This window comes from Leptidea sinapis, chromosome 14, assembly GCF_905404315.1.
Source record: "Leptidea sinapis chromosome 14, ilLepSina1.1, whole genome shotgun sequence".
NCBI classification, from domain to species: domain Eukaryota; kingdom Metazoa; phylum Arthropoda; class Insecta; order Lepidoptera; family Pieridae; genus Leptidea; species Leptidea sinapis.
This window is the reverse complement of record NC_066278.1, coordinates 8299760-8316399: the sequence shown is the minus strand read 5'-3', so window position 1 is coordinate 8316399 and position 16640 is coordinate 8299760. Positions and strand designations below refer to the sequence as shown.

At 38.6% G+C, this 16640-nt stretch overlaps 1 protein-coding gene across 2 annotated transcripts; it reads right to left on the bottom strand.

The window, feature by feature from the left end:
- Positions 1-1581: 1581 nt before the first annotated feature.
- Positions 1582-16640, bottom strand: LOC126967907 (syntaxin-1A-like). Of its 2 annotated transcripts, XM_050812607.1 has the most exons (8): positions 16514-16640; positions 16225-16350; positions 10540-10633; positions 9792-10046; positions 9177-9250; positions 5230-5367; positions 3610-3720; positions 1582-1923 (listed from the first exon to the last, which is right to left on the bottom strand). In XM_050812607.1, exons 1-8 carry the CDS (start codon positions 16547-16549, stop codon positions 1852-1854), a joined length of 906 nt encoding a protein of 301 aa, XP_050668564.1. In that variant the 5' UTR covers positions 16550-16640; the 3' UTR covers positions 1582-1851. The 2 variants fall into 2 exon arrangements, with proteins under 2 accessions (XP_050668564.1, XP_050668565.1); XM_050812608.1 differs by lacking the exon at positions 16514-16640 and having other exon boundaries at positions 9792-10038; positions 16225-16507.

Genomic DNA, 16640 nt, shown 5'->3' with positions numbered 1-16640 from the left:
TGCTCAAGTGCTCTCGTCACCTTGAGACGTAAGATGCTGTCTCATTTGCCCAGTAATTTCACTACCTAAGGCGCCCTTCAAACCGGAAGACAGTAATGTTTATGCCTATTACTGCTTCACGGCAGAAATAGGCGGCGTTGTGGTACCCATAATCTAGCCGGCATCCTGTGCAAAGGAGCCTCAACATATACTTAATAAATTTTCACATATTATATATTGGTTAGAAACTGTCATAATTTTAAAAACTTTAAATTAAGATTTCAGCGACTCTCTTGGTCCAGTACCATGAATTGCCCGAACAGCTCTTTTCTGCAGTACAAAAATAGAATCAATATCAGCAGCATAACCCCATAATAATATAACATTTTACATAATCAAAGTGACTAAAATAAACCAATCTTGCGGTTTCAATGTTTGTTAGGGAACGACTGCTTTTTACTGCGTATGCAGCAGAACTAAGTCTACTCGATGTCTATATCAGGGTTCCATTGGAGTTTCGAATCTTAGCGTTATTACAAGAAAAACAGCGGTATCAACTATGTCTAATTTCTCGTTTTTAAGTTGTACATCGCTTGACACTTGAATCACATTGGGTAAAGTAAATTGAATGCACTTCGTTTTATTACCATTAAGTAATAAGTTATTAGCTTCAAACTAATTTACAACTTTAGTTAAAGCATTGTTAACATCATCAAAATTTGGTAAACAACGGTGTATTTTACACATGAGTGATGCATTATCAGCAAACAACGCAATTCGATATTTACTCTTTGCGACATAAGGGAGATCATTTATATAAATATGGAATAGAAAAGGTCCTAAAACCGAGCCTTGGGAACCCTCATTTTAACGATTGATCCAGAGGACCGCTTTCCATTCACATCCACCTTTTGTCGTCTACATTTAAGTCTACGTCTAAGGCTCATTAAGTCCGATGCTATTATTCTAATGCCGCAATGGTAAAGTTTTCTGACTCGTAACTAGAAATAGATGAATTAATTAGATTAATCAGATTGTATACGCAAATATTTTTATACTTTTTAGTATATTTAATACCTAAACAATTTGTTACATTTTTAAGTCACTAGAACGGTTGGCTCTGTGAAAGAGCGCTCGCACGGAACGCGAGAGGTGGCGGGTTAAATTTAATTTGTGTAATTAATCCCAGAAGTGATTAACTTTAAAAAAAGTAACTAATTGTTTAGATTTCAAAGAGCGACATCTCAAGTCAATTTCCTAATATGCAAATAATGGGTTTGTGCATGAAGCCACAACCTGAGAGTTGAACAAAGACTTTACGTCACTCGAACGTTTGTCTCAGTAAAAGAGCACTAGCACGGAACACGAGAGGTCACGGGTTCGAGTCACGCATCGTTCATAAATGTTGGTTTTATTTAATTTGTATATTAAATATCTATTGTTTTGGAAAAAAAAAATTCAAGTCGATTTTTTTAGTATTATTTTCTGAGTGGCGGAACGTATGTGCTTCTTATTTCTAAGTCTCTCTTTTAGATATTATTAGTATACTATATGTTTACTATTTTATTTTTATTTTTACTATGAGTTAAGAAAACCACAACATTAGAATACACATTTATTCTATTTTCAAAGTTGATTAATTTAAATCAATTAACTTACAAATTACAAAAAAAAATTACAAATATAAATTATTAATTCATTAGGTCACCTTCTTTCATTAATAAGAAAAATTATTTAATTAATATTATTCTTAATTTTATGACTAGATAATTTTTATAAAATGGTCCTTACCGGCTTATTGACACGTACGTAATTAAGAAATTATTGTTTAGCAATCACAAAAGCTGATCTTGTTCAACAGCATTACATATTCTAAGTGTAAACTAAAACAAATAACACGATGAAAAATCCTGAAGTGAGGCACAGTATGAGGCCAAGCTTTTTCTGAAAACAAAACATTTTTTGATTAATTCAAATGTTATCCAATAGTATTTTAATATAAAATAATAGGGAAGCAAATCCCAAAATGCATAACTCACATGCTAATATGTATAGTGAAAGGGAATTAAAAATGAAAAAATCGTAAATAATCACTTAAATAAAGATGTGCTTGAAGCCTACGAGATACTAATGAATAGCTATAACTTGTTACTACAAACAATAGACTAAAAACTAAGATACAATGTCTGATTCACAGTTGATCAATTTATTATTAAAACAATAGACTACAGTACAGTACAGTCGTAGAAGAAAGATAGAATGAAATATATGAAGCAAACGACTAATAGGTTCGTAAAAATACAAAAGGGGTATCAAAAAACAAACTGAAAACTCCCTTTTCTCCAAAGTTATGGAGTCTATTATCATCCGCCAGTTCTTGGGACACCTAGAGGAGTACCAGGTGATCAGCGATTGCTAGTACGGTTTCCGTATAATATATATTTAAGTTTTTCAAATTTAAAATCGATATATTTCGCATTTCATGAACACAATTTGAAGTACTTCCTATTTAAGTTCGCAGAGCCTGTGTTGGTTGTGACCGCTCTTTCCAACGGACAGGAATGTTAACGTAATATTATTATAACATTTCTGCCCGTGGCGTAAGTCATCTGAAATTTATTTAGTTTTTTTTAATAAGTTTATTATATTTGATGTTAGTTTTATATTTGCGTGGCGCGCACTAACCATGTAAACAGAAGACTCAAGTTTACCGTTAACCACTACTGTCACTTTTAACAAAACATTCTCAGAGCCTCGCCTAGTATAGGAATACCGGGTCTCGAAATCTCGAGCGATTGCCAATTTTGCGGTCATCCGGAAGGCAAAGTCAGATTGGTTTCGAAGAAGCTGGGCGTCATAAATAGAGCATTTTCTAACGATCTACAAAGTGCAGGTCCGGCCACACATGGAGTATTACTGTCATCTCTTGGTCTGGCGCATCCCAGTATCAGCTCGAACCATTTGACTGCGAGCAGCGCAGAACTGCTCCGTTTGTCTGGAGCCAGTGCTCTGTGAATGGCTTATAGATCACTTGGCGTTGCATAGAGACATCGCTCTATGGTGTGTCTTCTACATGTTCCCTAGAGCTGTTTGACCTGATCCCTGCCACCGAATTCCACCTCCCCACGACACACCACATATTAGGATAACATCCCCACCATTTGGATGTCTGGTGTTCCTGCACAGTGTGTTTTCCTCGGAACTTTCTTCGACGTTCAACCAAAATGTGTAAAGACCTTGCTAGTGAAGTGTTTCCAGCACGATACGACACGGGTATCGTCAAGAATATAAAAGTCTTAAATTTTTCTTAAGAAATATTAAGAAAATATTGAGTCGGCATTAAAAAATACATACAACTTCAAATTTTCACCCATCTACGATCAACAGTTACTTTTGTATCCCGATTTTAATATCGGCAATACAACACGTGCTGGGTCAGCTAGTGAATATATAAAAGATTTTCAAATAGGTTTAAATTCGATCAATTGTCACTGAGTGAATCTCTGGGGCCGAGTTGGTAAATAGTTCAAATCGCCCGTTTCAGCCGCCCCATGTTAACAGCATCTACCGGGGTATTACACAGTATGAAAGTTATTACAATAAGCTATTCCTACGATCTATCATCATCACCTTTCTCGCCTTCCTCCTGACGACGGACCCCTGGAGCAGCTCGTGTCCGCCGGTCTCCACGTGCTCGCTGGCCTGCAGCGCGTAGTACTCCACACTGTCGATCTGATCTTGCTGAAAACAATTAACGTTACCAATTAATTATATATCCCGGCATCTGACTCTCAAAACACATCAGCTTTGATTAACGCACACCCGTCACCAGATGCAAAACGTGTAACGCCTGAACCAGCAGTCCGCGTGCATTGAATCATATAAATCTTAATAAGAATGTTATAGAATAAGTGATTCTGGAACGTGTCACCTCCTACACGTGGTGACTTATAGACTCATCTGCGAGGAACTATTTAGTACTCCAAACAGCCGCGGCGGACGTGAACCTACGCGCGCTCTGTTTCATTATAGCTAACTGCCATTACATCAATCATCATTTAACAGTGGGAGGCTCCTTTGCACAGGATGCCGGTTAGATAGCGAACCACAACGGCACCTATTTCTGCCGTGAAGCAGTAATGTGTAAACATTATTGTGTTTCAGTTTGAAGGGCGCTGTAGCTAGTGAAATTACTGGGCAAATGAGACTAAATGGCAAATGAGCGCATTTGTAGTACCGCTCAGAATTTTTGGGTTTTTCAAGAATCCTGGGTGGCACTGCATTGTAATGGGCAAGGCGTATCAATTACCATCAACTGAACGTCCTGCTCGTCGCGTCTCTTATTTTCATAAAAAAAATTAAATTCCAACGGACTTGTTAACTAAACTGCTGTTTTCATAAGTAACATATATTGAGACATTTTCTTTACAGTGCAGATATTCTTATTTTGTTTGTGTTGTCGTCATTCCGGCCACCATATTTGCTACACTTACATTACCAAGTCCCGCAATATTCGGAGCGTTGTAAGCCTACGTATGTTATGTCGACAGGCGTCCACTTGTAATATTTATACATATCTAATAATACAAATGATTTAAGTCTTCTTTAGTATTAATTCCGCCAATATTTGTTTTTAAAACAATTTGACACGTGTTTCGCCTCTACATGAGGCATCCTCAGGACGTGTGGTCTCGCCAAAATCTGGCACGAGACTTCACTTGTATAATTATGGATTTCCGCAAAGTAACGCCTAATTCAATATTTTTTTTTACATATCAAATTTTCAAATCTAAATAAGAAGTATTTAGATTTCTACAGTGTATATAGTCACGTGATTTATAATATAATAATAGTGATGTCTTCAGAACTATTTTATGAATTAATTAAACTAACTAATAAAACATTCAAAAACAAACAATGTTTGTGTAACGTGCAAAAGAGGAGTTGTCGTCGGTTGAACGCAGCGATACCCTAGTTTGTTTTATTTCTACACACTATCACGCTCGACAACTACAAAAAACTGACTGAATAACGATATCGCCGTCACGTCAACTTGATCGCGGCCAGAAATGATGTCGTTCTCGGTGATGGTGGCGATGGACAAACGGCCAAAGGGTTTTAATGAAATTCAATATAGTCTGATCTGGAAATGAAGAGAGGGAGGCACCGGAGTTCCTTAAGTAATTAAAGTCACGGTCGGAGTCTATCCGGCACTAGATCCGCCGTTGCGTGTGCACAGCTGCAACTCACCTGCGCGGTCACCAGGTGAGCCAGCTGCTGGAACAGCTCCCGCACTTGAAGTAGCGCGGTCTCCACTCGCGCCAATTCTGCGCGCCGCTGCTCGGCGTCGCGCAGTGCCACGCGGGCCGCCGCCGTCTCAGCCTCCACCTGCAACACACCACATAAACTCATCGAGAACAGATTTTAAAATCTTAATTAAATATAGAGCGGACAGTAATAATTAAGATAATATTCAAAACTTATTATCGGGTGCCCCTGACGGTGCTGCGGTGCACTCGTGTGACACTCAACGAAAGAATATATTTACGCTAACGATATTCAACTGAGCGGCCATGTTGGTGTCTCACAAGATTGTACCCTTAACTAATCGTTATAAATAAATAAGCCGATGCGCGCATTGCAATCATTGTTGGAAGTAAATCCACTGAACATCATTATTCATTCATTTAAGGAGTATCCCCTAGCTGAGGCAGAGGGCATCCACAGTGCATCTCCATCGCGTTCGGTCCCGATTACCTCTCTTGTTTTCACTCCAGGTCGTTCCGGTGTCGATTCGTCAATGGCAGTCCGTCGCCAGGTCTGCTTTGGATGGTCGCGTTTGCGTATTCATTGAGGCTTCTAGTCTAGGTCTGGGAAACCTGCTTGCTCACTATGGGTGAGGGCTTCGATGACCGTCAAAAGCCTATCCATGATAACTTTACTCAACACATTACATAAACAACAAAGTAATGCCTCTCCAGTTGTTGCATGGACTTAACATCTTGGTTCCCCTTTTTTGGAACGGTGATAAGAAGACCTTTACTCTAATAGTTCTTCGTCTCGCCAGATGCACTGGACCAGTGTGTCAGCGTATTTGCGGCATCTACCATGTCCAACTGAAGCATTTCTTCAGTGATGAGTCAGTGTCAAGAATTTGTGAGGTCGAAGTATCTGTTGGCGTGGTGTTGTTAGCGGGGTCATCGGGGATGCGGAAGAGATCCAAAAAGTGCTCTTACCAGCGTTGTAGCTGCCCTTACGAAGTCACAATAAGTTATTTACGCCCTCTCTACACTTTTATGGTTCTCCTTAAACTTTGTTTCCCCGTCAGTGTCTATGTGGCTTTGGCATTGGCATCTCCTTCAGATTTCTGGCGTCGGCTGCTCTTTGAGCATCCCCAACAATATTCTCGGCCCACACCCTTCAACCCTGGCGTGGCTATATATGAGACCGCTATATATTTACCTTTAAGTGCACCGTTTTCCATGGTCCTTCAAGAAATGGTTCGAATCATTAGTGTTAGTAGATATTTTCTTGAAAATAAACACTCGTGATTGTAACTAAATTCAAGAGCTGTCGTAAGGAGTTCATAAGGTCAGACCAATAAATTTTAATTTACTTTTCTTTTATTTTGATTATGTACATCATGTAAAATCTTTTTATGAATAAAACAAAGATATTTGGAACATTAACCAAATGAAGAAAGAAGTCCGATAGAAAAACTTAGGCTACTGTTAAAGGCGTACGGTATTCAAATAAAATTTGTGTATAGTGAGGAGAGACCTTCTTTGTCCGGAAAAGATTATTACCTGGACGAAATGACAAGAATACACATCAAAAACTTTAGAACTTCCATGAAAGCTGTAGAGAAAAAGACTGGATACATAATAAGTGAGAGTTAGAAGATGCATTTAAGTCCTTGCATTCTCCATGCATATTTACCGAAATGGATTTAATAGGTAAGAAAAAAAAATATAGCAGGATATGAAGAATACGATATATACTAAAATATGTCGGAGCGAGATCGGGAAAGTTCGAAGCTACAAATGGATATTACAACATTAAATGGAAATCACCACGAATGGGTGGCATGATGAGATTTATCCACCGAAGATAATCACAAAAATGTTTCTTTTTCTAGTGTTAAAAAAATGTAACTTAAAGTAAGATGATAGGAGAAGAAGAACATTTTATTCACCTTTATGTATTAGTTCTGCTAATTATAGTGTATGTAGGGACATTCGTAACCATAGATTTAATAACCACAAGCTTAAATTTACATCTCACATGAATATACTTTTAGTTTTACTACTAAGACCAGACCAGTCATCATATGAAAGTAAAGCCCCTATCACATAATAGTTATTTCCGGTCGTATCAAAAATTTTCAAATAGAAATAATAATATTGAGTGCAACAGAAATACTTTACACGTGTCAAGGTCATCGACTTGCATACTATTGTGTAATGCTGAGCATGGATTATGACAGTGTAATGCATTTTGCAACATGCCTGATGACAACAAATTGAAAACTTTATGCAAACATTGTTATAGGATATATTGTTTAACTGATCTTTTTAATAAGCCGTGTTATTTAGAATATCGCTGTCGCTTATGTTTAAAGAAACACAATTCAAATTCAAAATCAAAATATGTTTATTTTCGGCCACAATCACAGTATACACAGTTTATTAACATGTATATTTAGATATTGTTTCAATTGTGAGAGAACAGGGAGTGAAATATGTAATTAATACCTGTGCTACAAGTCACCGCGCCCCCGAAGGACATGGTTAAAAATATATGTATTATAATGAAACTTAATTAAACAAAGAAAACTTAATTAGATAAAGAATGTATTTAGTGTTAGTTTGGATGATGGTTATGTGTGTGTGTGTGTGTGTGTTATTTTTTGTGTGTAGAGACTTGGTGTAGGTGTTGCAGATTTTTCTTATAAACAATACTTTGTTGCACAAGGTTATAATGAAACCATGTCAAAATTTTCATCAAAACAAGTTGATCAACCAGGCCATAATTCTAGGACAACCGACAAAGGTTCCTGATCTAGCTCTTAACACGTGACCGGGGATGATTGGTCAGCGATACTTTTGGCCACCGCTCTGGTAAACCTTACCACCTTGGTAATTGGGACCGGTCTGATCAATGGTTACACGCGTACTGCCTTACCGAAGGCATAATACATGGTTACAAGTAATTAATTTTATTTCCACTAAGCAATTCTGGTAATATACTTCTATTCGATGGATTTAGTTCAAAAATACACCCGAGTACAACAAATCAAATAAAGTTTAAAATAAATATGCCGATATAAATCGGTAACACATGATACATGTTTAGTTTCAATATTATAGTTTATACTAGCTTTTACCCGCGACTGCGTCCGCGTTGAATTACACTTTGGACATTTTTTTTATATTTTAGGATTCTTTTCATATAATACACATAAAAACTGCTCTTTTCGCTGCTGTCAGCGCTCTTCTATGATACAACGCATATCCCTTGTCATTGTAGACAGTCTCTTTAATAGTACTTCTCTGTGAACTTTAATCTCCTATTTCATCCCCATGTAGGTCAAAGTTACAAAAATGCTCGAACAAATGTTTATAAATTATATCTTATCAAGTGCCTAAATACAATGTTGCATGGTTTTATCTTCTATAATGACAAATTTCCATTCCATTCCATTTACCATAGGACACAGTTAACTTTATTCAAAATTTATACCACCGTTCCTTGCATAAACCCTGTTTTTAAAGAATTAATTACGTAAAAGTATAATTTTCAGATTTTTCTCTATTCTTGTTGTATAAAGTTGGTATTACTTGTCAATTAATAGCATACCCTAATACCCTATAAAATTAGATTCCCTTAAGTTTGTGAAATATACGTTTTTGCGGCATAAACTATGTGTAGGTAATACTACTCTATCTTTCTTACGTTAACTTAGTTTCGTTTTTTCATAGCTTCAAGATTGTATATTTTTCAATTGGATACCTAGACGCGTTCGGACGGACAACAAAGCGATCCTATAAGTTTCTGATTTTTTCGTTTCGAGTTACGGAAACCTAAAAATAAGTTCAAAACGCATTACTCACAAAATTGAATTTAAATTGACGCTACGAGAAACATAAAGTTACCAAGCGATAGGTATTAAGTATTATAATATTATAATGACTCACATTATCGACAAAGAGCGCGGTGCTGTTGGAGTCCAGCAGTCGTTCGCATTCCTCCTCCGTGACGGCGAGGTTGGCTGCGGAAGAACAAACAACAGGTCAGCTGACACAGAATAACACAGACGGAGCGGCGCACAATAAATGAGTAATAATTAGAGTTTCCGTTAGAGTGCGCCGTCCGCGCGGGACACGGCCGGCCGTAGTTACCATTGATTCACACCTCGCTGACCCCGTTACTGGCTGACGTCAGCGTGTAGTTTTTTTTTATGAAAATAAGGGACGAGACGAGCAGGACGTTCAGCTGGTAATTGATATACTCTACCAATTACAATGTAGTGCCGCTCAGGATTCTTGAAAAATCTAAAAATTCTGAGCGGCACTACAATTGCGCTCGTCACCTTGAGACATAAGATGTTAAGTCTCATTTGCCGAGTAATTTCACTAGCTACGGCGCCTTTCAGACCGAAACACATGACTGCTTCACGGCAGAAATAGACGCCGTTGTATTACCCATAATCTAGCCGGCTTCCTGTGCAAAAGAGCCTCCTACTGGAGTGAGGCACGAGCAGGAGCGCGCTCCGGCTCAATTTGATGAACGCTGCAGCCATTGACACGTACTGAGCCTGAGCTGGTCCCGGAGCAGTCGTAGCTGGTAGTCTCGCAGAAGCTGCAGTGCGTGCTGATGTTCAGCCAGTGCGTCGCCATACTGCCGCCGCGTGCTGCGACACTGCAGGCGGGCGATGCGCCCCCGCACTCCCCCGGCCGCACCCTTCGTGCTGCCCGCGCGCTCCTCCAGCTGCCGCAGCGCGCCGCATACCTTCAGCCCGAGGCCGGCGGTGGCAGTCACCAGCGAGTCTAACTGCTCCTGCAACACTGACGTTCACACGTGAGACGACACCGCGCAACAGCGGGCTCCTCCAGTGCGATAGTGATGATGGTAAGTAATTAAATCTGTTGTTTGCAGCTGGCAGACCCGACACGATACAGACGAATCCTTTAGACGATGTGAAAATTACGAGCCGATGACGGTAGAATTACTTTTAGTACCAGTACTTTTTTATGAAAATAAGGGTCGAGACGTTCAGGTATTAGTTAGGGTTAGGATAGTAATTGATACGCCCTGCCCATCACAATGCAGTGCCGCTCAGGATTCTTGAAATACCCAAAAATTCTGAGTGGTCCTACAACTGCGCTCGTCACCTTGAGACATAAGATGTCAAGTCTCATTTGCCCAGTTATTTCACTAGCTACGGCGCCCTTCGGACCGAAACATAGTAATGCTTACACATGACTGCTTCACGGCAGAAATAGGCACCGTTGTGGTACCCATAATCTAGCCGGCAATGCAATGGAGCCTCCCACTTACCCGTGTTGGTGTGGAAGGTGGGGTCAGCGTGCAGGCGGCGGACTCGCGCTGTGTTCTCGCGCACCTCCCGCACCCAGCCGCGGACACGCTGCACCTGTCACCACCCAGAACAGTTAACACACAAAGTCATGTTGATCAATGTCTGACACGGCACGGCTTTTACCGTGGTCACTCTGTTGGTGATCCTCTGGCTTACATAGATAGACGGCGTCTACTAAAAGCAAGGAAGGAGGCTTGGCAGTAGTTGGTCTTGATATAGCAAAGATCTTCTTTTGGCGTATGACATATGATGCTTCTCTCGAAACAGCGTAGCTCTCAGCCGCAGGTCCGGTCACTTACAGAGTATTGTTCTCACTTTGTCTGGTGCGCCAGTACCAGCTTAAATCATTGAACTGCGTGTAAGCGGAGCTCCTTGAATCATTATGACATCTTCACGATCCAGTAATCGTTGTTTTACGTGTTCTAACGCTGACCTGAATTTACCACCAATTCCACCTTTGCACCACAAACTAAAATGCCAAACCTAACCCTCGGATGTATGCTGTCCCTACATTATACATTTGAAGGACATTTCTTCCATGTTCTAATAAACTATTCTAATTTGCGCATGTTTCAAGGACCATATGACATGGGTAAGGCCGGTGAAAGAGCTGCATCCTGTGATTCCTCTGGTGTTGTGAGAGAGTGTCGGTGATGATGGCCACTTACCGTGGAGTAGACTTGTCTATTCGCTCGTTGGATCTCCTCTCATACTCATTCAAACAGCTAGAGCAACAACAGATTGCCTAACTTCGAGTCGGGAACAACTTCAAAATGTTCTGTCAAGCAGGTTGTTGCAAGTATTTAACGAGTTTCCCTCCGAGATGAATTCAGAAATGATGAGATCCGTCGGAGCATCAAAGTCATCGACATAGCCCAAATGATTGCGAAACTGAAGTGGCAGTGGGCAGGGCACATAGTTCGACCGACACATGGCCGATGGGGTAGTAAAGTCCTCAAAATGCGGCCACGTACGCAGGTTGGTAGGCTCCCCATAAGATGGATCGACGATCTGGTCAGGATCGCCGGAATACGTTGGATGAGGGCAGCGCAGAACCGTTTGTCGTGGAAATCTTTGGGGGAGGCCTTTGTCCAGCAGTGGATGTCTTCCGGCTGATGATGATGACGATGCTGCTTTAACTTGTTAAGAAAAAGTACCGAGTTTTTTTTAGCTATTTATTGTGTAGTGCGCTCCATCATAGCTCTGATAATCAAACACAACTTCTTCCTGTTCTTGAATTTCAGCTTCATCACTAGATGAATTAGTTGTTATTAATTTCAACAGGAATTATTTAAACAATATGTTATGTTTTTTTTAAAGTGATAACCCTCACTTCTAGGATTAATACACAAATAAAATTTGAAAAACAAAATTTTATGAAAAAAGAAAAGACACTCTGACCTTTCTTGTATCCTAGAAGTGTTGTGTTCATAACATTAGGCAACGACACGTTTATTTGTGGTCATAATTCTCGCGCCGATTTTCCAGCCTTTAATCTAGTATATATATTTATATCGAAGGATCGTATCACTAGAAGTGTATTTTTTTAAAAGGAACCAATCTTTGAATTTGTCGTTCAATAAGTGTTTTTGAAACCTATTTTGAATAAAAATATTTGAACTTGAATTTGAATATATAAAAATCCCTTTCAAATAAAAAAAACCAATCCGGTTCAAAGAAACGCAGTTCGAAGATAACCAGCGCGATTAAAAAAAACGTGTGTGTTTCGGGACGCACCGACAGAAAAGCTTAGGTTATACCTTTATGTATATTTAAATGAATGAATGAATGAAATTATTTATTAAGACTTTGACTACATTTACGATGTTACAAATAGGAGTTATTATTGTTGTTATCATTTTTTTATTTTTTTTCTGCTATTATTATTTAGAATTGTTCTATTTGACTAATCCAATATGTTATTTTTTTTTACGACGACGATTGACAACGGTTGAGACGACTTTGATTCGTGTGTTGTATCAACATCTGTGTATATTTAAAATTTTCTTATTACTTTTGACATTGTTTTAATTTTATTGTTAATTGAATTTTATGTTATTTTTAATTTTATTTGTAAACAATATTATATTCTGTGTTAATAAGTGTAATTGGTAATAGGCCGTTCTTGTTAACAATAAATAAATTAATTTAAAAAATCCCATAAAAGTAAGAATTGTTTTATGGTGGCTATAGCAACGAAATTTTTACATTGTATGTCATCTAAAAATCTTGCAAAGACGGCCTTTAAAATTAATTACTGATTGGTTACCACTATGGTAACAATAACTGTATGGGCTTGAACCCTTTGCCTATCCTACTAATGAACGAACGACTTTTATTTATAAACGAAAATAAAATTACTTTTTAAACGAAAGGACAACAAAACTTCTTGCTACTTCTTCTCATTAGCTCAACCCATTACGAAGTAGCGGTAGATTCAATAAGAAACAACAAGCAGTATTTGCGATAAAAAAAAATAAGGCAGCTGCCAGATGTTGAAAAGGCTAGACTTGTATATTTCAGCTACTTTCATAGTGTCATGTCCTACGGAATTATATTGTGGGGTAGGGCCGCAGATAACATATTTGCTGCCAGTACATATACGAAAACCTCCAGTACGCTCATAAACACAGAACAGAAAAACCTAGCTCATAAACATATTAGCCAATTTAAAAATAATAGTGATGTACTTAATGTCAACACTCGAAACAAACAAACTCGCAATTCCATCTACTAGGCGTCGTAAAATTGCTGATATATTTTATAATAAACTCCCAAATGATATTAAAATATTACAAATTAAATAAAAATGTATCGTTAAAAAATAAATTAATAATAATCTTAGGCCTATTATAATGTGAAAGATTATATGAATGATAAAGATAGTTTGGATTAATGTTTCTAAATTTATTTACTATTTAGGAATATTGTTATACTCATTTGAATCCTATTGTAACTTTTGTAATTTATCCTGACTTGTACTAAACCTTACATATAAAATTCTCGAGTCACAATTACCTTACTCCTCCGAAACGGCTGCACTGATTTTTACCAAATTTTATATGCATATTCAGTAGGTCTGAGAATCGGCTACTATCTATTTTTCATCCCCCTAAATGTTAAGGGTAGTCCACCCCAATTTTTTGACATTTTTGTTTTATTATAATTCAGCATTGAAAAATACATACAACTTCAAATTTTCGCCTTTCTACGATCTACAACTATTTTTGTATCACGATTTTTATATTATTCTGTTCCATCCACCAAACCGATATAGGGTTCCAAGATGGCAATCGAATAGAATAATTGTAGTACGATATATTTGGTAGCTTTGAGAATCGGTTGCATCAAAATTTTAATAATTGATTTTTTTTAATAAGTTACATGGCAATACGACGTTTGCTGGTTCAGCTAGTAACTTATAAAATTTTACAGTGAATTTTTTCAGATGGAAGTATCGAACTTAACGAAGCGGTTTACCCTGATATAAGAAGTTTTTTTTAATTGAAAAGGAGGACAAATGAACGTACCTGGTGTTAACTAATCTCCGCCGCCCACATCTTGCAACACCAGAAGAATCACATGAGTTTTGCGGGCCTTTAAGGAAGGTGTACGCGCTTTTTTTGAAGGTACCCGTGTCGCTTCGTGCCGGAAACACCGCACAAGGAAGCTCATTCCACAGCTTTGTAGTACGTGGAAAAATGCTCCTTTAAAACTGAAATGTGGAGGACCGCCACACATCCATCCACAAAGATGGTGGGCATAATATCCTCTTTTGTGGCGTGTCGTGAAGTTATTTTTTATTTAAAATAATTTATCGCTTCGTAACGCTCTCGTCACGCATTCACCAGCTTACTCCCCAAGTCAATCGTGTGTAAAGAAGGTTTACTTCAAAATAAACATGTTTTTAGAAAACTGCTCATTATGACTGTTCACTCTTAGTACCTACTACCTACCAACATTGTAATTTTAATATTTACAACAATAGAAATTTACAAATGCTTAATAATAAACTAGTATATACAATTAAAATTTGATTTAACATTGATAAATCATTAAGAAAGCTTTACCAAATATGGTTTTCCTTTAACTAACCACATTACCAACTTTAGTTCAGATTATGATAATTGAGACTTCGCGCGGCCCCGGGCCCGTAGGCTGTACTTCTGTGATCTGTCCTTGCCAACTGTAGCTACCTTAGAAGTGATTTTGAAGAGCGCAGGAAACAAGACTGGAAGAGCTTCTTGTGTACTGGAGGAGTGACTTAACTAATGTCAAATAGTTAAATTACTATTTGAAGACAATTTGAGAAAATAGTTGGACTCTTCCACAATTCTCAGTGCAACAACGGCATGCGAAGGCCTTCACCAAATAGATTGTATCGATATATTGGGAATATATCAATTCTTACATTAATTATTCGTACTGATACATTATATATCCTATTAATTATTATAATGACTTATCGCAGATAGTTGCATATTAGAGCTTATAGTAGCTAGGACCCTTCTATAAATCTATTTTAATCCATGAATATCAAAAATTTGCTGACTTAGGTCAGCTGTCAGTTTACAACATCAAGTTGGGTTCATTAATGTGTTGATATTTGCATGCGGTGCGACCACTACTTACAATAATTATCACGTTAAATCTCTTTGGTGCAACATCAGATGTGCTTAATGCTTACTGTCGCATAAATCAACGGTGTTAAGCTTTAACGTAAATTGATTTATTTTATAAACTGTATAAACTGTAAAATTGCATCTAACTGAGCCTTTCTAAACAGATCCAATTTAATCGAAGCGATTATGATTGAACAACAGCTCCACCTTCCAATGTCAGTATTCTCTCGGATACTATGGCGGTGGTTCCTGTGCTGAGGAACAGGAACAGAACTCTTCAGCTCAGCCCTAGCCTTTAAGTGGCATTAAGCGAATTCCAGTAGTCTCTGTCATTGGGGTAACTCTACAATGGATTGAGGGACTAGTGGTTCAGGCAGTAAGTCACAATACAGAGGATCAATTGGCAAGGGTATCCGTATCATAATGGCCCCTTGACGGGACACACACACTACGAACTAACTACGAAGATGAAACGAAGCAATGTGCTTTTTTTACCAGCAGTAAAAAGGCTTCGAGGAGTCTGCGAACATCCCAGGAATGTTATGATCTTCTACAAGGATCTGGCCTGGATAGAGCCTGTCCAAAGCTGCAGGCAATAAGGATCCGTTTAGGGGATTTAGTTGCAGAAGCAAACCAATATCTAAATTTGGATTGTTTTCATTTCTGACTATTTGTTTTCCAACTCTGACATCGTAAGTTGTCTATTTCCAAACGGTTATTGTTATACTAGTTAAAATGTATTTTAATACATTTTAACTAGTATAACAATATTATGTATATAGGTATATAAGCGTTTTATTATTAATAAGACGTGCAGTGCGCGCACCATCGACGCGATGACGTCACTCACAATGTTGGAGATGTCACGCTCGCTAAAATGTCAACAACAACATGAACTCGCGCCCTTCAGTTAGATGAGACGTTAAATATGGGACAAATATTGTACGAGGTCGCGGTCGCGAGCGCAGCACACATTGATTATGACGTGGTCGTTCATGTCTCGTTACTTCTCTACCGACATACCTCATCGAGGATCTCCTGCAGGACCCGGTCGTGCTCCTGCTCGGCAGCGGCCGCAATCCCCTCGCCATCTCTCTGCTGCTCTTCTTCCACACATAGCTCTCTGGTGTTTGCCGCTTTGCTCGCCAACTGTAATGACACAATGAAGGTACATTATATCATCACCACTGTCACTTCATTACTGCGCTCGAGACTGTGCACCCGCATTGTGAACACAACACAATACTACAAACTGGAGATCCGTATTTCTCAATGGTGCAAGTGGAATAATTCACGCTGACTCTGTGCTCACCCGGCGTAGCTCGGGCAGACGATCCTTGCAGGTCATGGCGCGGGGTGCGGGCGGCGGGTGTATGCACTCATGTGACGCAGCGCTCGCGCCGGTATCTAATCTCGCACTGATAACGTTCACGCCGAGT

Excerpts from the sequence above, each read along its gene's own strand:
- LOC126967907 (XM_050812607.1), bottom strand. The coding sequence starts at position 16,549 with ATGACCTGCAAGGATCGTCTGCCCGAGCTACGCCGG. Across the intron at positions 3,721-5,229 it reads CTCACCTGGTGACCGCGCAG|CAAGATCAGATCGACAGTGT; the intron begins GTGAGTTGCAGC and ends AATTGTTTTCAG. Across the intron at positions 1,924-3,609 it reads TCAGGAGGAAGGCGAGAAAG|AAAAAGCTTGGCCTCATACT; the intron begins GTGATGATGATA and ends TTTTGTTTTCAG.